Below are 19283 nucleotides of genomic sequence, written 5' to 3' on the forward strand. Positions count from 1 at the left end.
GACCGCGAGGCCTTGCGTCGGACAATGTTCATATGATTATCAAAACGAGCTAGAACAAATACCAGCAAGAGGCCTTACCGGGCTCGACACGGGATTACAGGAGTTAAAAATAGTAACCTGCCTCGATGCTGTGGCGGGGTGTAAGTAATTAAATAAGCTGATTCTCTGTCTGTTTGTAATTAACTTGCCCCAGCAAACACATCTGGCTCATAGAGACGTTTGCGGGGCGTGTAACTATTCACAGCCGAGACTGGAGAGGCCTCGCAGTGAGTCCCAAAGATGCGACGTTGATGACGTCTCCTGTTCATACGTCCACCCCTAACCTCAAGCTCGGTAACGACAAGAGGGAAGCTAAATTAGTTAGGGATTTTAATTTCTGCTCACTAGCAACGGTTGTATTGGAACAACTATGGATATATACGGTTCACACCCAGAATTATCTACTATAGCTCATAGACCACACGGTTTGTTTTAGAATGCACAGTGGCTAACCAAGCACAACACACAGTCAAACAATGGGACAACACTTGCAGACCCATACCGTCCGACTCGCAAGACTACTGACGTGCAAGATCAGAGACCATGCCCAGGACACAAAAGGCCAGTCCACAAGATAGGTTTCAAATCCCTCACACTCCGGCGGAGAACTAGGTACCGCCAGACTGCTACATGGCCGGCACAAAGCCGTCGACGTCCACAGCCCAGCCGGCCGGGAAGTGCGGGCCCTCGTCGCCGTCCCAGCCGCCGGCCATCATAGCGGCGGCGAGCAGCAGCGAGGCCGAGTTGGGGAAGTAAGGGGTTGGGACGCGCGCGCCGCCGACGGGGTATCCAGCATCATCAAACTGGAAGACGGGGTGCAGGAGGTAGTCTGCAGCCTGGGCGACGTTACCAAGGCGCAGCGAGTTCATGGCGAGCAGGGCAAAGTCCCAGCCGTACGACTCGTCGAGCGGCCACACGGCCTTGATCTTAGCGGCGGTGGCGCGCAGCACGGCAGGGTCGAGCGGCGGCCCGCTCGCCGGCGGCGGCAGCAGCCCAAAGATGCCCGCCATGGCTGGATGGTCGCTCGTGGTGGCGCGGTCCGTCCACATGTGCGGGATGCCCTCGTAGACGGCGTACGTGCCGTCGACAACGGGCAGCGGCGCTAGGCCGTCGCGCACGGCGGTCCACGCGGGGGGCACCGGGCGGCCCTGTCGCGCCCGCCAGCGCGCCGCCACGTCGAGCCCGAAGCGCCAGTAGGCCAGCTCGAAGGTCGGGTTGACCGTGGCGTTGGGCGGCGTGTTCTCGGCCACGGGGTACATGGGCGGGCCGAGGTCGTAGACGCCGGTCGACGCGTTGAGGAAGGCGAACGACGCCATGAAGTCGGCCGTGGCCGCCAGCACGCCGTCCCACCGCTGCAGCGTCGTTGCGTTGGGGAACGACCGGTACTCAGTCTCGGCGAAGTACATAGGGTGAGGCTGCTGCCAGATCAGCAGCGAGTTGATCTCGCCGGGCGCGCTACGGCCCGTCGGGTCCGTCATCTTGCCCCAGCGGGCGCCGGCGTAGCCCTGGGTGCCGGCGCGCTCGAGGGACGTTGCGAGGAACCGCTCGTACAAGTCGGGGAGGCTCCGCCAGAGGAGCGGGAACTGGCCCCACCGCGCAAAGGGTAGGGTGTGCCAGAGGTTCATCTCGAGGTGGAACTTGCCGTACCACCCGTTATTGACCAGGCCTGACTCCTGGGGCGGGTTGGACGACGCCGAGTTCACGGCTAAGAGGTACTGTGAGGTGATAATCCGCCGCTGGAGCTCCGTGGCATCCGTCGAGTTGGCAGCCGAGAGGTCGATGAAAGCCCCAGACGACCAGAACGACAGCCACCAGTCGCGAGACGCCGACGCAATACCCTGGGGTGTGCCCGTTTTCGTCTGGGGCTCAGGCGAAAAGGAAAGAGTCAGCTGCAGTCGGTTGGTCTCCGCCGTGATGAAGTAGCGATGAGTCCCGTCGGCAGGTCCGGCTATGGCTGCACGGCCTTCCCACGCCACGTTTGTGAAGTACGTGTTCTGGTCCATAGTGTGCTGGATGGTGGCCGAATGGCTCGACGCGTCCCGTAGAACGGTCGAGTGACTGGAGGTTGCGTTCCAGACCCCCACAAACGGAGCATCGAACTTGTTTCGGTCAGGATAGGGGAAGTCGAGGAAGAGACCCAACCCGGTCGTGAGCAGCTCAGACTCAATGATGATTGCCGCAGTATCCGACTCGGGGTCAGCCCACGTCTCGACGGCAACGGCAGATCCATTGTAAACAAACGACGACGAGAGCTTCCCTGACCACATGTCGAGCAGCTGCGTCTTTTGCTCGAGGTTGCTCTCGGTGACATTGGACGTGCCAAAGGTAAAACCCACGTTGGCCAGGTTGGTCCTCTGGGGGTTCTGTATAAGCCATGTTGATATGTCGTTCTCGGCCGGGTTTGGCTGGGCATATGTCACCAGCCTGCCGTGTGTCCACCATTCCAGGCCGGTGAAATCTTGCAGCCGTCAGCGTACCACGCACACGGCGATGATGCTCCGCAGGTAGGCAGGCACACACCTTCAACAGAGGTCTGATTCACCGTCGTCGGCAGACTGAAGTTGTGCCAGCCCCAGGTCGACAATATGGCGTAGGGCTGGAAGGTCTGCAGGCCGGTCACGTCGGCGCCAAAGGCAAAGTTGCCGTTGCCAACCTGCAGCGGCGTCGTGCTCGAGCTGGTATTGCGGCGGACATTGAACGACTGCACGACCTTGCGCCTCTGCGAGACCGACACGGCTCCTGAGAGGGGGGCCAGCACGACGAGGAGCCACAGAACGCGCATTGCCGCCACTGTCAGAGCGTGTGTGTACATAGTCGCGAATACAGGAGACGACAGCGGGTGTCGCTTCTTGTGGGAAGGACCAGGAACCAGGGACTAGGAACCGGGTATTATATTGCATCCTATCATTACTCTCTCCAGTTCATAGCCCGGCCAGAGGGTTGTGGCTGCATTGCACTGCTTATAACTGACCTAGCCCGCTCGCTAGAAGCACCGACTACAGTACCTACCTACCAACCAATTAGCCTTGAAGAGACGGTACATAAAGGTTCGGCGATAGGCTAAGAAAGGTAGGATGTTTATCAACCGCGCGTGCACTGCGTCCTCACTGGCAATATCGCCATGGAGTACCGAGTATTAAGCTTCCTTTTCCTGTCACACAGCCAAGGCGAGTATTCAGCCTCGTAGCTGAAAATATAGACACAAATGTGTATCTGTGATCTTCGTCGACAGTAAGCTAAGAAGAATACACAGGCGACCATGCTAGGGACGGGTGATGGTGTCTGTCAACCTCCACTCCTGCATAGGTATGCATGCTTGGTCAATCTGGGTCTGGAAGGCTGCTCTCCGCTTGGGGTATTAAGGCTATTTGTGAACAATTGAACTTGCATGCTGGGTCGTCTCCACGAGGCCGTCCCGATGACGACCTGCTGTGCCGATTCTCGGGCGGGCGGTGGCTTTCACGAGGGATTGTCAGAGTCCTGATTTCGTAGTCGGCTGCATCTGTAGCTTTGGTAACGCAGTTGAGCCCATCTTGTACTGATTTGTAGTTGGCCTGGAGTCATCTGCAGTTGAACCTCTGCTGTCATCAGAGGAATTTGAGGTTGGGTTTGGGATTGGAACAGATGATTGGTGCATGGCGATGGAGCCAAGTCGCCCAAAGCCGACCTGTCGAAATCTGGTCTAGCCGCTGGCCAACGCCACCACCCCGCTACACAGTAAAGGGTGCAGTGGCAGTGACGCTAACAAGACCCCTGCGGGCAAGTTGGTGTAACGCCAGTGGGTGTTGCCCGAGCAGCTCGACTCTGAGGACGGTATCCGTAGTAAACACGCCGCTGCCATTGTTATGCCACACCCAAACTGCACCACATCATCACGGCCACATTCAAGCCCGCCGGCCTGCTTGCAAATTCTTGGGCACAACCTGATATTTGGTATTTGGTTCTTTGCATCAGTCAGCTTCGCTTTTGTATAGGTACGTACGCAAACCATCCGTCTCTGCAACAGGGATGCGCTCCAATGTGGGCATCATCAAGGTGCCCGCCCCAGCAGAGGAAGTGCCCCGCTAACCTTTGAGTTACTGCTGCCAGTTCCGCAACATCATTTTGGGAATCTCTACTCGAGACCGCCGCCATGAGTTCCTTTCTCACAACAGTGTAAGTTGGTCTGCCGTCCCATCCTGGTGTTCTAGGGCCCTCTCCCCCGCCCCCGATTGCCATAGGTTGGTCGTCAAAGTGCACCGATTCGCACCCTGGGCACCCGGCGCCTTATGCGCTTCACCACCTTCAAAACTCAACGGACCCGAGAAGCTTTTCCGTACACCGCAGCTTACACATTATGGATGACAGAAACCAGCGGACGAAAAACCAATTCCGCCCTCGCGCAGGAGGGAAGGGGGGCGCTACGAGCTACCAACTTCGTCAATATGCAGAGGCCACACTTGGAGGAGGAAGCCTGCGGAAGGTGGTGAAGCTTCCCGAGGGAGAGGACGAGAACGAGTGGCTGGCCGTCAACAGTGAGTAGCACCTCCCGATAGCTACCGCTGTCGCATCGCTGTGCTGACCAAATGCTGCAGTGGTCGACTTCTACAACCAGATCAACCTGCTCTACGGCGCCATCACCGAGTTCTGCTCTCCCCAGTCGTGCCCCGAGATGAAGGCTACGGATGAGTAGGTGCGCCAGACAACGCGCCCCCTGATATGTTACTGACAGTGGCCAGGTTCGAGTATCTGTGGCAAGACTCGGAGAACTACAAGCGGCCGACAAAGATGCCGGCGCCTGCCTATATCGAGCAGCTGATGACCTGGGTCCAGGCCAACATCGACAACGAGTCGGTTCTGCCCAGCCGCATCGGTAAGCTGTCTCGCTCTAATCCGCTCCAATTGTGCGTGGCGAGCTAACAAGGCCTAGGCGTTCCATTTCCCAAGTTGTTCCCGGCTCTGGTGCGCCAGATATTCAAGCGCATGTACCGCGTCTACGCCCACATCTACTGCCACCACTACCCCGTCATCCGCGAGCTCGGTTTAGAGCCGCACCTCAACACCAGCTTCAAGCAGTACGTGCTATTCATTGACGAGCACAACCTGGCCAGCGGGAAGGACTTCTGGGGTCCGCTAGGCGATCTCGTCGACAGCATGCTGCGCAGCGATTAGACTGTGCAGACCTTCGAGGCGTTTTGATTTTTAGATACAGCAGGAACTGTGGCATGTTGGCGTTTGGGTTGGATTGGGTTAGCAGGAGCCTGGTGGTTGTATTGGTGGGGTTTGGCTGGCAAAGCATAGTAGGATTGTAATGGCATTCGGGAATAAGGGCAAACGGCTTCTATTTTTCAGTGAACACGATGCAAATGTCCTCGTGGGCATTTGTGGCACGTCCTATTCCGTAGAACCACATGAAATGCAGTACTAGCTGTATTTCGTACTTTGCTATTTGATTGCCTAGGTACCTAGGCTATGAGTATGCTTATTAGCTGAGTTACCTTCAAAATTAAACAGGACTTTACGGAATAGCCTTTTAATCGTTTGTACGAGAGTAAAGTCTGCACAATCGAAAATGATGGGGGGAAATCATAAACATGACTTATTAAACGGCTTGCATGGAACAAGGCAAGATGCAATAATAATGCACGCACTGCTCGCTGAGGTGCCATGCAAGTCGGCACGCACTTTATGACGGCCCCACAAAATGTTTGTTTCCTAGGCAGAGAGCGCCAAGACAGCGAGAGCCAAGAAATGCTGCCTCAGGCAACAGTCGATTTGCCGAGAGCCCAAATCCCGTTTCTGAAAACTGAAGCTCACTTCACGACATTTAAGGCTCATCACCACATCCAATCCCACACGCAACCATGCTGTCGCGACAGGCATTGCTCCGCTCCGTGCGGGCCGCAGCTTCCCAGCGGGCTCTCGCCACCCAGACCCGATCGTTCGCCTCGCCGGCGGCGTCCAACGCCAAGGTCCAGCCCCCAGTCGCTCTCTTCGGCCTCGACGGCACCTATGCTACTGCTCTGGTACGCTACCTTCCCGGCCGCGAGCTCAATTGGAGCCCCCCGTGTAGCCGATTCTCTGTGCCTAACAGATGGCGTGGCCAATTGGTTGGCGGAATGGAGTGTCAATACTGGGAGACGGAGAGGGATGGGAAAGCCGCTGTGAAGGGCCAAAAGCTAACCGGGTGCTCCTGCGTCATTTTCCCATTGCGAATAGTACACGGCAGCCGTCAAGACGTCGTCGCTCGAGCCCACGGCCAAGGCCCTCAGCAGCCTCGGCAGCCTGGTTGAGAAGGACGCCAAGCTCATCACCATTCTCGATGCGCCCACCCTGTCCATCGCCGACCGCAGCGCCATCATCGCCGAGCTCGAGAAGGCCACGGGCGCCGCCGGCCAGACCGTCAAGTCCTTCCTGACCACCCTCGCCGAGAACAACCGCCTCAGCCTCCTACCCGGCATCTGCAGCAAGTTCAACGAGCTGATGAGCGCCTCGCGCGGCGAGGTTGAGCTGACCGTCACCAGCGCCCAGGTAGGCAGCTCCCCACACATGTCTGGTTGGGAGGGAAGAATCGGACGGAATCCCGCCTCTTGAGAAATCGGAGGGAACTCACCTTTGTCGACCACGTGTATACAGATGCCGTATATGACACAATGCTATGTCGATGGATTTGCTGACTAGATCGTCTACGAAACAGCCGCTGGACGGCAAGACTCTGTCCCGTCTCGAGACCGCCGTCGCCAAGTCGGCGTATGTCGGCCAGGGCAAGAAGCTCAAGGTCACCAACACTGTAAGTCCAAACCTAATCCTAATCTGGCCAGAGTTATAAATAGCTGACGGCACAGATCAACCCCGACATCATCGGCGGCCTCGTCGTGGAGATTGGCGACCGGACAATCGACCTTAGCGTCTCGTCCAAGATTGCCAAAATGAACAAGCTCCTCCAAGACACCCTGTAAAAGAACAAACCTAGCTCTCTTAGTTCCCTTGCTTTTTTCATTGTATTGGAAGTGTGTTTTGCCGGGTAGAGGGTGATGCGGAGGAGAGGTGGAGGGCGAGGAAACCTATCTTAAGATAAAAACGGATCGCCTGCTGGCGTCGCGCTTTCGTGGGGGGCCCTGTGTATATGATGAGCCTGCAATAGAAGAAAGCCCGTTCTCCCTGCCATGATCTGTTCTTTCTCCTCGGGTTTAGTGCCTTTTACTTGCCGATTTCCCATTGTCAATTTCTTCAGGCTTTCCGTCATCATTATCATCGCTTCGAAACCTTGTTTGGTACAACTATCAAAGTCAACCAAGACACAATTCACTCACGACAAGACCATCGAGAATGCCGCTATTTCACGAAACGAATCTTCCTACCTACTATGAATAAATAAGGACCTTACTTAGAATTTATCGCTGTATGAGTTGATTTACATGTCTTGTACCGAAATGATTCCCAGCTGCGAATTGATGAACGCATGCATTCATTCGTATCCTGCACATCTTCACCGACCTTGATTATTGTCTTATCGAGGGTCGGTGAAATGACCTCGTCAACGCTAGGCCCCTTCCGGCCACTTACCGCCGCCACCCACATTTCGCTATGAAATCGCGTGCGCAGGCCCGATAAGGGGATCTCGATAAGCTCCCCGCCTTACTATCGTCGCCGCGCTTCAACCACACCACAACACGCGCTCCGCTCGCGCATACGCCACATACACACACACGAAGCATACTCACACGAAGCACACACACATGCGAAGCACACACACACGCGAAGCACACACCGCCATGGCAGACGACTCGTACGCGGCCGCAGAGGAGCGGGCCCGAGGGGCTCGGAGGGCCGGCCTACAAACGAAGAAGGAAGAGCAGCCGGCCAATACGGCCAGGAGCTATGTAGCCAAGCAGCGCGAGTGGAAGAGCTGGTGCCAGACGCCCCGCGCCGGCCCAGACGTCATACCATATACCTGGCCAGATGGCGAGCTCGTCACGCCCGATAAGCTGGCCGCGTAGCTCAAAGAAGACATCCTCCTACGGCGCATCAAGGTGCCTGACAATAAAAGAAAGGGCCGTATACCACCACCACAGGAGGCAGAGTCCGAGGCCCTTGCAGAGGCCCAGGTCCTGTCCGAGGCGCTATCTATACCGGTGGCTGAGGAAGTCTAGGTCCTTTCCAACGACCGGGAAGACTATATACCACCAGCCATGGTGGCGGCTAGCAAGGAAGACGAGGGGACCCTATTTACCAAGGGTACGGTAGACGCTTACATTGCAGCCGTTATCGAGCTCTGGCGAGTGCAAGTGGCCCACGGCAATAAGAACACCGAGAACCCTCGCGGCGCTGCCGTACGTGGCTTTCTCGAGCAGCGCGGCCGCCAGCGTGGCCGCCACGATCGTGCCAGCTACAAAGACCGTAGCAGCGAGGGCATCCAAGCCGGTTACTCTACTACAGAGTGGCTCGAAATCCAGGAGCACCTACGCACGGCTCCCACAATACCGCAAAACTTCCGCACACGCGTGGACCTACTTTTTGGCCATTATTACCTGCTCCGTGGAGAAAACCGCCGTAAAATGGAGCTTGCCGACCTCTCTCTCCTTGATTACCCGCTCTCAGAGGGCCCTACTCTATGCGGTTGTCTCGTGTTGCTTCTCCAAGACGGCAAAATGAACAAAACGGCTAAGGAGTTTATGGGGTCTATTCGACATAAAGACCCTTTGCTTTACACACAAGGCGCCTTAGCACAGCTACTTTTCTGGCGTTGGCATATTACCGGCGAGCCAGCTCCTACTTTCCGCCGCCGCCAAGACTGGTACCATATTAAGGTTTTAATTGGCCAGGACCGCGAGCAAGAGCTCTCATATAGCACACAACTACAAGAGACCTGGCGTATCTTCAGTGCCATTGGGCTTACTACAGCTAAGAAGAAACACCTTCCGCGGCGAGTTGGAGCGCAGGATGCAGAAACCTACGGCACCTCACTCACATAGATTTCATAGGCCGGCCGCTGGAATCAGAGTGTGTTATGCCAGGCCTACCTTACCCACCTACCACGCCAGTTCATGCGTATTGTAGCTGGCTTTTCCAATGCTCCAGGGGACTACTTTCTTGCACGCGCGGTATACGAGCCCCCTGCTGCCCTGCAAAGGCAGCTCTGGCCATGGATCGAGGAGTGGGAGGCTCGCTTTGAGGCGCGCGCACGCCGATGCCGGTGGGCACAGGGCGGCCTGGATGAGGGCGACCTTGCCGGTGACGGCTTCCTCAAGCTTATGCGGCGCCTCCGTATAGTGCTCCTCCAAGACCGGGCCGTTTTGCAGCCGCGTTTCCCATTGCTGCCCTTCTTTACATATACTCCTTTTCACGGCCTAGAGTGGGAGGAATTTGCCCGTGCCGTACAGGCCGGTATAGCCGATACTACCGAGCCACCGAGCCTCCTCTTACAACGTGCATTACCAGAGCTGGTTGAGAGCACACGCACAGCCATCCTCCATAATAGCCGCCAACTAGCTAGCCAACTAACCAGCCATATAACAAACGAAATAACTAACCAACTAGCTAGCCAACTAGCTAACCAACAACACCAACTCCTTCAAAACTTTCTCAAGCTCCCCCTTAATATTACTGGCTTCCTAGGAGCCGGCCCAGGTACAGGGTGGCCACTACCGCGGGCGCCAGAACCAGAGCCAGTTAGCCAGCCCACTGGGCCTCCTATCATGACTGGCTTAGCCAAGGCACACACTGTTGCAGATGTTTGGCGCGAGTGGAAGGAGGGCTATGCCGGCCAGCCGGCCATTCATGAGCTTGAGAGCCAGTGGGGGAGCCGTTGGCACCCAGGGAACACAATCAGGGTACAGTTCTGTCGCCGTAAGGTGATCTGGGATGCGGTCTCGGCCTGTATAGCTAATGGGAAGAGCGAGAAGGAGGCGGTTGATAAGATAGAGCGGTTACGAGCTGGCGAAAGCCTTAACCGGCTTGTAGATCAGCTTAAAAAACGTAGACAGAATAGATTGGTTGATACTTTTTTATTTTATTTTATCTCACTGGCTTACAGCGGCCTGCAGTAGCTCCATTGCCCTAAATTATAGTGGGCTTATAGTGGGTGTGGGGATGAGGAGGTAAAATCGCTTATGTGTAGGATCTGAGTAATCACACCCGATTAACGGAAGTTACTCAGCAAAACGCCCCCACGATAAGTTCTTATCAATGAAACTAGGGATTTCACCAAGGTTCTAAGACGGCCCCCAATACAACCCGCCATCTCATCTTGTGTGCGAGCATACTTCGTGAAAAAACTATTATTATGCTCTTTTCTCTCTATACTTGCTTTTTCATATCGACGCTTAAGACACCTTCTTTCTACAAGTATGCTTGTACAATATATGTCTTTCCGTCCGTCTTGTCTTGTTTATCTCTCAAAGAACCGCTTTACTGATGCACACACACTCCATCATGGTTTCAATGCCAAAGACTAAATTAAAAAAATAGAAAAAGGGGCGAGAAAGAAAGCAACGCACAATTGTATGCCGAGTCCAAGGAAATTCTATCTTCACTATCTTCCACATCTACCTGTCCTCTACGGCTGGGCCTCAAATTCATCCCCGTCGCTATATCCGTCAGCGCCCTGCTCGAGACGAACCCGCTCGAGCTGCTGGGTGATGTAGGTGTGCAGGTGAGCGTTCGCCTCCGTCCGCTCGCGAAGGCGCTCAGGCGATCTCAAGTTCACCACTGAGCCCCGTCGCGTCGCAAAGTCGCCGTCGGTCTCGTCCTCTGAACCGAGATCTCGGATCTCGTTAACATCAAAGTCGCTGCGGGTAGCAATGGACCGGCTGGTTGAGCTCCGACGAAGGCGCCCCGGGGACACCGGTGACTTGGGTGTCTGAGTACCGTCCAAGTGTCTGTGAAAGATGTCATCGAAATAATGTGACATGCCTACCGAAGGCGTCCGGGGAGTCTGGGGCAGGCGGCAGTTAACACTATAGTCGGGAAAGGTTAGTAGACGCCCAAGTATAACATAAAGAAGCACATGGTTGAGGCCAGTGAGAAAAACGCGCTACCTACCCAGTGTCATGAATCATGCGAGCGATAAGCCCCGTCCAGCCGCACTGGTGAGTTGCGCCGAGCCCACGCCCAGTATCGCCGTCGAAGAACTCGTAAAACCAGAGGTAATCCCTCCAGTTGGGGTCGAAATCAAGTGTGTCGTTTCCGGCATTGATGCTTCGACGGCCGTCATCACCCCGGGCAAAAAGATGCTGCAGCCGGTGCTGGATTTCTTCCGAAACATGGCCAAGATGCATGAAGTCGCCCGAGCCCACGGGGCACTCGACTTTCAGTTCTTGCCCAAAAAAAAGATAGAAGCGCTGCAGGGACTCAACCAAAAGGAAGTTGACGCACAGCCAAATGGGCCCTCTCCAGTTGCTGTTGCCGCCAAAAAGACCGCTGTCCGAGTCTCCAGGAACGTAGCCAACCTTAAATGTCTGACCATTGACTTCCATCGAGTACGGGTTCTTCTTGTGGAATTTCGATAGCGATCGAATGCCGTGGGGGCTGAAGAACTCTTCCTCGTCCAGCATGCGCTCCATAATCTTCACCAGCCGCTCTTTGCTGACAAGAGACAAAAGAATCCTGTTGCCCTTGCCACGCTTTCGAATGCTGTGCATTGTCCGTTCCGCCACGTCGCAGCGGTTCGCCATGAACCATTCGACGCGCTTCTTGAAACTCGGGAGCTTGTTTAGGAGCTCCGGTTCAAGAGTCAGCGTTGCGTAGAGAGGAATCAGTCCCACAAGAGACCGGACAGGCATTTGCTGAATCCAAGGGCCACCCCATGAAATGGCATCGTAATAGAAGCCATCCTGCTCGTTCCAAAGGGATTGCTCTTCCTTTTGGCCCATTCTAAAAGTCATCGCATCGCTGATGAGGATGAAGTGCTCGAAGAACTTGCTCGCAATGTCCTCGTAGATGCGCCGGTGTTTGGCAAGCTCCAAGGCGATGTTGAGCATGTTGAGACAGTAAAAGCCCATCCAGCCAGTGCTGTCTGCCTGCTCAAGGGTGCCGCCAGTGGGGAGCGGCTCTGAGCGGTTGAACAACCCAATGTTATCCAATCCTAAAAAGCCACCCTCAAACACATTCTTGCCCTCAACGTCTTTGCGGTTGACCCACCATGTGAAGTTAAGGAGCAACTTCTGGAAGACCCTCTCCAGGAAATCTAAATCTTGTCTCCCGAAGAGCTTCCGCTCGATTTTGAAGACGCGGAAAGTAGCCCAAGCATGGACCGGTGGGTTGACGTCGCCAAAATTCCATTCGTATCTAATCTTGTTAGTCAAAGTTGTCCATATACCAAGCATATGGGTGTTCACTCACGCGGGAAGCTGGCCATTTGGATGGCAGTACCATTCCCGAGTAAACAGATCAAGCTGCTTTTTGGCGAAGTCGGGGTCAATCATAGCCAGTGTGATACAGTGGAAGCTGGTATCCCACGCAGCAAAGAAGGGATATTCCCACGAGTCTGGCATAGACAGGATATCGTCGCAATGCAAGTGCTTCCACGCCGAATTGCGGATACCCTTTCGGCCAGGGGGTGGAGGCGGCTGGGCCGGGTCGCCATTTGCCCACTCGTCCCAGACAAAGAGATAATGCTGCTTGCACCACATCATACCGGCAAATGCTTGCCGCTGAATGTTGCGGAGATCGTCAGTCATGGGCAGGGGGCTGATGGAATAGTAAAACTCATCAGCCTCCTCCCGCTTTCTCTCGATGAGGTCGTCGAATTCCTCCTCATCAAGGTAGGTATCGTCCCTCTTGGAGATGCGGAACCGGACAACTACTCTTCTGTTAGCTTCTCTCTGGGAAAGTCCGAGCAACGTGAGATGTCTCACCTGCGCACTCGCCCGGCTTTACTCCACCTCCTTCGTTGAAAGAGAACCACGCGGCGCATTTTGTTCCCCGCTGAGCTGGGTTGACGGCCTTTTTGTCCCCATCTACTATGTAACGGTGGAAGGCATCCTTGACATAAGGTTGCTCGTTCTTCCCGTCATAAAGCAATTCGTAGTTTGTATCATTCTCGGTGAATATCAGCTCTGGCTGTACGTCTTCGCCGCTCGAGCCAACACCGGGGGAGGGAGAGAGGAGAAAGTTCCGTTCTCCCAGAGAGTGGTGCTTTGACCTAGCCGTATTTTCCGCGTAGGCTTCGATAGACGGTTTTTTATCTTCAGGCTCGCGGCCCCAAGACCAGGTATTACGGAACCACACATGGGGAACGATGTGGAGTGGGGCAGTTTCGGGGCCCCTATTCCAGGCGGTGACACGAAAGAGAAGCTCATCCGGGTCGTCGTCTTCCTTTGCAGTCTCGATGAAGATGTCCCAGTAACGATCTTCCTCGAAGACGCCGGTATCGATGATCTGGTACTCCGTGTCTTCCTTTGTCCGCCTGGCGTTCTCTTTGATGAGGTCGTCGTAAGGGAAAGCCTTTTGCGGGTATTTATAGAGAAATTTCATATATGAATGCTATTGATTGTAAGCCCCTGCCGTCTCTTGTCAGTTTGCGGGGAGTCTTACCGTCTGCGTCGGTTATAGGTTAGCTTCGAGGTCAATTGAGTTTCTAGGTGCGGAGACTGAGCTTACCGGTGTGTTATCTAGATGGAAGTGGGCCTCTTTGATGCTCTCGCCATGGTTGCCTTGCGGGTTGGACAAGCCAAACAGCCTCTCCTTGAGGAAAGAGCTAGGGGCAGTCAGCAAGCTGTTCCGTTACAGTATTAAAATTGGCTGTTGGTTGAGTCGTACTCCTTCTCGTTCCAGAACGCAAAGGCAATGTTTTGGAGCCCATGCGTGTCACAGACGCCAGCAATGCCATCTTCGCCCCACCGGTATGCGCGTGATCGGGCGTGGTCGTGTGGAAAGTCTACCGGATAACCGTGGTGAGCTGCATGCGAGGACGGGAGGGGCAGAGTCGGGTGGGGGAAACATACGACTCCAGGCGTCACCATCGGCGCTGTAGTCCTCTCTCACTGTCGCCCATTGTCTCTCGGACACATAGGGGCCCCACTTCTTCCAGTATTTGACGCGGTTGCGGTCCTCCTTGAGCCTCTTCTCTTCCTCGGCGAGGTACTCGTGGTTGTCGAGGACGACCATGGCGGCGGCGGCAGCTGTGCGCGAGAAACTGCGACAAACGTTGGGTTCTATGCGGGCGATGAGTGTTGCGGGTTGCGTGCCACGATCGATCTGCGAGATCGACGATCTTTTTTCTCAGAGCAGCTCCAACCAACGTTAAAAGCTTGGAGGCGGTACTCGAGTAAGCGGCCAAACCGACCGTTGTCGAGCGGCGAGGTAAGTCCCTACCTACTTCTTGCCACGAACACCCAAGGTAGCCAGTGTAGAGCGCCTCACTGCTTAGATTCCAATGGTCAAGAAAGCGAAACCCAATGATTAATGACAGGTGAACAGCAGACGAGTTGTCTTGAAGCGCTGCCCTACCGAACCTTAAAGTTGTGTCTCCGGCAAAAGGTTGGGCGAACGGGCGGCGAGGGTAGCGTAGTAGGTGGTTGGCTGTGGAGGGGTCACTCGCATGTGTTGGTTAGAGGCTGGATTCCACCTTAGCAGGCGGCCCTGGGCGCTGACTGGCACCTCTGACGTCAACATGTGCCGCACTAGCGCACCTTACCCCTGACAATCCTTTTGTTTCTGCCCAACTTACCGAGTATGTTCCAGGGTATTTAGCACCAGAGAATAATCAACTTGTTTGTTGCCTACAGCACTGGCATCCCGTCAATATCGAAGAACAATGCCATTCGATCAAAGGTCAGAGGTGATAAGACTGCAGGTGACCCGAATAAGTGACCAAATATGCGCTATACCCACTTGTGGCGACTGTTAACGCCTTAGGACGCTGGTAGGCGAGGTACCTTACCCAGATAAGATGTACCTTGCCTTAGCTTTGAATTGCAACTTGGCACGGGGGCTTGCATAACCGTTGACTCGCCAAATATCTGTACCTTGCCAAAATAGACAAGGGACGTCCTATACCTGAATCGGAAGCATTTGGTGTGCGACCTCGAGATTACAACTGGTCACAATGCCTTTCGTATTCCCCTAAATACCATTCCTGCAAACTCCGTGGGACCCTTCCTGAACAATACGCTGGCAGCCCAATGACGAATCCATACCTACACAAGAAGAAAAACGACCCACTCTTCGCTAGGGATCCCATTCGCTATCCCCGACCAAGCGCTAAACTAGCCATTTAATACCAAGGTAGAACATTGACAGCTCAACAAGGGCAATGCCTACTACTCATAGCTTTGCCTTGAGAGACGCCATTGCATCCGCCGTTGCCTCCTTGTTGATGACAACCTCGCCTGTCTTTTCGCCGTAACCGAAAAAAATGACCTGCACGGTCAAGTCGTCGCGATACCGCCTCGAGTACGGGGACGGAAGTGTCAAGAGAGCAGAAATCTGCTCCTGGTTCTTTCCGCCAAGTGCGTTGCGGATCAGGTGCGTAGCGACATTCTTGTCCTTGACTACGAAGCGGTCTAACTCGTCCGGAGAGACGCCCCACTGTCGCAAGCGGAAAGGCGTTTTCTGGCCGCCCGAATCGCCGCCGTTGCCGGCGTTGCTCGCCTCGACGGGGAGCCCGGCATCCCGAGAGCCAAAGACCTTAGACCAGACCGAGTCGAATTGCGAGTTCGCTGTCGTGCTTGCCTGGCTCTCGATCCACTTGCCAACGAGTCCGATGACCTCCTCATTGGTCAGCATCTCCCAAAGGCCATCAGTCGCCATGACGACAAAGTCGCCCTTCTCGGGCTCAATCTTGGTGGTAGTGACGACAGGCTCGGCAGTGACATATGGCGGCGTCTTCAGAAAGGGGGAGACGGTCTTGCCGAAGAACTGCTGCTTAAGTCTCTCGGCAATATCTCGCGGCCACTTGTAGACGGCATCGCCAAATGCGCGTGTCGGCTCCAACCCTCCAAGAACGCGGCCGTTACGCACAACGTGCTCTTCACCTGGATGTTGCTTTCTCATCCTCGCCGCCTCGTCAGGGTTGCTTCCGGTCTGGTCAACCGACAAAGGCGTCGCCGTCCATTTGCCAGACGCCGAGCGGCGTCCTAGAACTGCCCGAGAATCGCCCGTGCATGCCACCCGTAGTAGCTTGGACCTGCTGTCGTAAAAGGATAATAGAGCGCAGGAGCCCGATAGCGCCGGTGCTAGCATCTCGGCACCAACAATTTTGCTGTTGGATTTCAGAACCTTTTGCACACTCTGGTGGACAATCTCATCATCTAGCCGTAGGAAACCGGTTTTGATGGCGGCCTCGACTGCGTCCTGGGATGGCGTCAGTCCGCTGGCAGCCTTGTAAGTTTCGTTAAGCTCTCGAGCAACAAAGCTGATCAGGGTCTGTCGCAGCTTGGCCGAGGTCGTCCATCCTCTATAATACCCTGTTAGATTGCAAAACTTGTTTTTCGTAGTTCAGTAAGAGCAACTCACGAATGGCCGTCAAAGACGCCCCAGAACATCCAGTCGCTGTTTCCGCTGCCATCGGCGGCTCTACTGCTGGGCATCTCGACAATCTTCTCCGCATGGTCATCCTCGATGGGATCATTGCTCGGCAATTGAACAATATCGTATCGAAGCACGCCCTGGCCCCGGTTCACAAAGTACGACTCCTCGCTCTTTCGCAGCTTCTGGGTCGCCTGCTCCGGGGTCAGCATTTCGAGCACCCTCTGTCCGTCGCCGTCAGTGGTTTTGGAGATGGGGCCTTCGCCGACGAAGGTGCCCGTGTGCAGCTCGTCTGCGCCAATAACGAGCACAGAGCGGGTGGGGGCAGAGGTATCGGCCGAGGACGTCGAGGACGAGTAGCTTCGCGAGAGAAGGGCGTCGGTGCTGTTGCCGCCGTATGAGTACCAGGCCCCGTAACCCACCAGGGCCGAAACCAAGGCGAAAGAAGCGCGACGGAAGTACATTGAAGACCGCATAGGCTCGCCTAGCACATTGTCGTCGGGCCGCCGACAGCCAGAGCGAACGGGCGAAGTCGAGGAGAGGTATCGAAGGGCGGTAGGGCGAGCGTAGGCGGCGACAGTGCCCTGCACGAGAGCAGCCCGGCGGCTAGCTCGAAGACCCCGAACGGTGCATTGAACGGTGGTCCGGAGAGTTTTAGTAGCGGCACGGCGCATGGCAGCGGCTCAAAATGTCGCCGAAAAGACCGCTTATTCCCAAGGACGTGTGGTGAGGATGAAGCAAAGCGAGGCTGGGGAACGAAGGTCGAGCGAGCAAGGACCCGCCGACCCGGTATAGGCACAGTGTTAACCACTTACGACCCGTAGCTGGTGCCTATTAATTAATACTTCCAGGCCTTTAACGATAACCGTGGACAGTTCTGGAAGCTGATATGACCAATAGGGCCTAGACTTCAAAGCGCGCTGAGGGATGAGTCAAGCGAGATGGTCCCGTCGACTATAATTTCTAAAAAAAAAAAAAAAAAAAAAAAAAAAAAACTCTATCTCTCGTCTTTCATCTTTTGGGGCCTCTTCTCTTCAGTTCTCTTCTTCACGTGCGCAAGAGCCAAGATTGGTGTAGCACAGTGTCGACACGTGCTGTCGTTGAACTATCATGGCCCGTGCGCTTCCCAAACCCACCCAGGACAAGGTAAGGCGGGCGGGCGGGTACGAAGGTACCTTTAGTATTTAAGCTGAGGTTTGGTCTGGCTGGCGGATTCCACCCCACCCCACCACTCACTTTGTGGCTTCCCCATGCTCGCCAGGTTATTATTATTATATGTGATATACGATATACGGAGATAGGGGACTGTCAACCTCTTGTTGTATTATGCTGGTAGGCGAAAGGAGTACGGGTTAACCATTATCATAGCCTCAGCCGCCCGAACGGTTCCATATTCTAGGTCGTTCATGTATCGGTTCTAGATGGCTTCACTTAATGTGGACGAGGGCGAGGTTGCCGCCATTGGCCCCGGCTCTACCTTCTTCAAGAAGTTTGACGACTATCCCTGGACCCGCGATCGCGCGTTCCTGGTACGCTGAGAAGCACCAGCATAACCAACCCATGCCGGTAACATGTTTATGCCCGCAAACGGCTAACTCATCACCCCTCCGTCACAGCAAGGACTAGTCGCCATGCTCGGCCCCGTGAAGACCAACGGCAACGCGGCTGACAAGGAGAGGGCCCTGGGCATCACGCTGCAGGCCCGCATCTGGTGGTACCAGAGCCACTTTGGCGTTTCCATCGACCGCGCCGCGTACGAGGCGTACGAGCTTTTTAAAGCCTCGTCTTCGGGAACAGATGCCGCCATTATCGCCAAAATCGAGGACATCCAGCAACGCATGGGCCAGGGAGGCGCTCCTCCGCCCAGCCCTGCGCAGGCCATGGGCAATCTTCCCGCCTGGCAGACCCAGGCTTTCCAGAAAGTCGATCTCGGCAAAAAGGCCGACGACGGCGTGAGTGGCAGCCGCCCCGACGGTGGCGCCCCGTATCCTGCCCACTTTCAGGCCATCATTGAGGCTGTCACCACTGGTAAACCGGTTCCTGGAGTCCGTGAGATTCCCAATACGGTTGTTCGGCAGGAGGTTTGTTCTACTTGCCTAGTCTCTTTCTTTTGTCGCCTCCTCAATCTTACTTCTCTCTTATACGATAAATATTATCAATCACCCTTTCTAACCTGCAATCAATTTTCTCCAGGGAGTCTACCCTGTCGGCAAGATGAAGCCGCCTCTGAAGCCTTGGGAGAAAGCAAAGGGGGTGACCACGCCTGTCAAGCCCAGACAGAATGTCATCGACCAGGAGTTTCCCCCGGTGTGATGGCTCGGGTAGTTTTCCTGTTGAAAAAAAACCTTGAGACTGTAGCTTTTATGAGATAGGACAAAAATAACGGATACCCGGATACTACTGATTTTACGGATGGGGGAGAAGAAACAAGGACAAGGCACAAAACCTAGACATGATTTCTTTGGTGTTTCTTTTCAGCCTTAGGGCTGTTCACATACGCATCATCATCAACAACAGGAGGAACATGTCTTATCGCAGCATCGTCTATGAGTGTTTAGTCGGCTCCAGTCTCTTGTTCATCTCTATCTTCTGATGGTTGAGACGGCATTTTAATTAATCGGGTACCTAATTTACTCATCATCCAGGCTCATGTGCCATAATATCAAACAAAACGCTTCCTCCCAAAATAATGCCAGACGCACATGTTTGAGCGATTAGACACTAGATGATTGCGTTGATCTAGTGGACTGAACCTATGATGTGGTTATGAGCCCGGCTTAGCGTCAAAAGCCTGA

General features: G+C 54.9%; 7 protein-coding genes across 7 annotated transcripts; 3 read left to right on the forward strand and 4 right to left on the reverse strand.

The window, feature by feature from the left end:
* Positions 1-665: 665 nt before the first annotated feature.
* B0T26DRAFT_655195 (Six-hairpin glycosidase-like protein) lies at positions 666-2821 on the reverse strand (the record flags this gene model as incomplete). Its single annotated transcript, XM_060438606.1, has 2 exons — positions 666-2497; positions 2560-2821. 2 exons carry the CDS (start codon positions 2819-2821, stop codon positions 666-668), a joined length of 2094 nt encoding a protein of 697 aa, XP_060291638.1.
* A 1037-nt stretch (positions 2822-3858) lies between these two features.
* On the forward strand, positions 3859-5629 carry B0T26DRAFT_727040 (Mob1/phocein). Its single transcript, XM_060442840.1, has 6 exons — positions 3859-4013; positions 4129-4194; positions 4387-4553; positions 4614-4707; positions 4758-4891; positions 4949-5629. Exons 2-6 carry the CDS (start codon positions 4172-4174, stop codon positions 5188-5190), a joined length of 660 nt encoding a protein of 219 aa, XP_060291639.1. The 5' UTR covers positions 3859-4013; positions 4129-4171; the 3' UTR covers positions 5191-5629.
* A 96-nt stretch (positions 5630-5725) lies between these two features.
* On the forward strand, positions 5726-7397 carry B0T26DRAFT_727044 (ATP synthase subunit 5). Its single transcript, XM_060442841.1, has 4 exons — positions 5726-6044; positions 6238-6549; positions 6716-6808; positions 6864-7397. Exons 1-4 carry the CDS (start codon positions 5883-5885, stop codon positions 6975-6977), a joined length of 681 nt encoding a protein of 226 aa, XP_060291640.1. The 5' UTR covers positions 5726-5882; the 3' UTR covers positions 6978-7397.
* A 2790-nt stretch (positions 7398-10187) lies between these two features.
* B0T26DRAFT_727052 (Six-hairpin glycosidase-like protein) lies at positions 10188-13987 on the reverse strand. The gene is given in 8 exon segments (XM_060442842.1): positions 10188-10976; positions 11062-12306; positions 12361-12820; positions 12876-13504; positions 13602-13603; positions 13621-13717; positions 13780-13897; positions 13965-13987. 4 exon segments carry the CDS (start codon positions 13492-13494, stop codon positions 10577-10579), a joined length of 2724 nt encoding a protein of 907 aa, XP_060291641.1. The 5' UTR covers positions 13495-13504; positions 13602-13603; positions 13621-13717; positions 13780-13897; positions 13965-13987; the 3' UTR covers positions 10188-10576.
* Positions 13649-14275, reverse strand: B0T26DRAFT_460399 (uncharacterized protein). Its single transcript, XM_060435146.1, has 2 exons — positions 13965-14275; positions 13649-13897 (listed from the first exon to the last, which is right to left on the reverse strand). Exons 1-2 carry the CDS (start codon positions 14125-14127, stop codon positions 13752-13754), a joined length of 309 nt encoding a protein of 102 aa, XP_060291642.1. The 5' UTR covers positions 14128-14275; the 3' UTR covers positions 13649-13751.
* Positions 14276-14801: 526 nt separating this feature from the next.
* On the reverse strand, positions 14802-17468 carry B0T26DRAFT_727055 (phosphatase 2C-like domain-containing protein). Its single transcript, XM_060442843.1, has 2 exons — positions 16477-17468; positions 14802-16417 (listed from the first exon to the last, which is right to left on the reverse strand). The coding sequence occupies exons 1-2, from the start codon at positions 17160-17162 to the stop codon at positions 15286-15288; spliced, it is 1818 nt and encodes a 605-aa protein (XP_060291643.1). The 5' UTR covers positions 17163-17468; the 3' UTR covers positions 14802-15285.
* A 37-nt stretch (positions 17469-17505) lies between these two features.
* On the forward strand, positions 17506-19175 carry B0T26DRAFT_727057 (uncharacterized protein). The gene is made up of 3 exons (XM_060442844.1): positions 17506-18017; positions 18105-18569; positions 18682-19175. The coding sequence occupies exons 1-3, from the start codon at positions 17910-17912 to the stop codon at positions 18799-18801; spliced, it is 693 nt and encodes a 230-aa protein (XP_060291644.1). The 5' UTR covers positions 17506-17909; the 3' UTR covers positions 18802-19175.
* The last annotated feature ends 108 nt before the right edge of the window (positions 19176-19283 follow it).

Source organism: Lasiosphaeria miniovina (genome assembly GCF_030549165.1).
Source record: "Lasiosphaeria miniovina strain SMH2392-1A chromosome Unknown B0T26scaffold_7, whole genome shotgun sequence".
Lineage (NCBI taxonomy): Eukaryota > Fungi > Ascomycota > Sordariomycetes > Sordariales > Lasiosphaeriaceae > Lasiosphaeria > Lasiosphaeria miniovina.

Bases quoted from the DNA above. Each gene is read 5' to 3' on its own strand.
- B0T26DRAFT_727044 (XM_060442841.1), top strand. From the start codon at position 5,883: ATGCTGTCGCGACAGGCATTGCTCCGCTCCGTGCGGGCCGCAGCTTCC. The intron at 6,045-6,237 runs GTACGCTACCTT...CATTGCGAATAG, and splicing joins GCACCTATGCTACTGCTCTG to TACACGGCAGCCGTCAAGAC. The intron at 6,550-6,715 runs GTAGGCAGCTCC...TCTACGAAACAG, and splicing joins TGACCGTCACCAGCGCCCAG to CCGCTGGACGGCAAGACTCT.
- B0T26DRAFT_460399 (XM_060435146.1), bottom strand. From the start codon at position 14,127: ATGGTCGTCCTCGACAACCACGAGTACCTCGCCGAGGAAGAGAAGAGG. The intron at 13,898-13,964 runs GTATGTTTCCCC...GTTATCCGGTAG, and splicing joins CGATGGTGACGCCTGGAGTC to ACTTTCCACACGACCACGCC.
- B0T26DRAFT_727055 (XM_060442843.1), bottom strand. From the start codon at position 17,162: ATGCGCCGTGCCGCTACTAAAACTCTCCGGACCACCGTTCAATGCACC. The intron at 16,418-16,476 runs GTGAGTTGCTCT...AGGGTATTATAG, and splicing joins GGCGTCTTTGACGGCCATTC to AGGATGGACGACCTCGGCCA.
- B0T26DRAFT_727052 (XM_060442842.1), bottom strand. From the start codon at position 13,494: ATGAAATTTCTCTATAAATACCCGCAAAAGGCTTTCCCTTACGACGAC. The intron at 12,821-12,875 runs GTGAGACATCTC...ACAGAAGAGTAG, and splicing joins AAAGCCGGGCGAGTGCGCAG to TTGTCCGGTTCCGCATCTCC. The intron at 10,977-11,061 runs GTAGGTAGCGCG...TCCCGACTATAG, and splicing joins CGCATGATTCATGACACTGG to TGTTAACTGCCGCCTGCCCC.
- B0T26DRAFT_727040 (XM_060442840.1), top strand. From the start codon at position 4,172: ATGAGTTCCTTTCTCACAACAGT. The intron at 4,195-4,386 runs GTAAGTTGGTCT...TATGGATGACAG, and splicing joins AGTTCCTTTCTCACAACAGT to AAACCAGCGGACGAAAAACC. The intron at 4,892-4,948 runs GTAAGCTGTCTC...AACAAGGCCTAG, and splicing joins GGTTCTGCCCAGCCGCATCG to GCGTTCCATTTCCCAAGTTG.
- B0T26DRAFT_727057 (XM_060442844.1), top strand. From the start codon at position 17,910: ATGGCTTCACTTAATGTGGACGAGGGCGAGGTTGCCGCCATTGGCCCC. The intron at 18,018-18,104 runs GTACGCTGAGAA...CCTCCGTCACAG, and splicing joins CCCGCGATCGCGCGTTCCTG to CAAGGACTAGTCGCCATGCT. The intron at 18,570-18,681 runs GTTTGTTCTACT...AATTTTCTCCAG, and splicing joins ATACGGTTGTTCGGCAGGAG to GGAGTCTACCCTGTCGGCAA.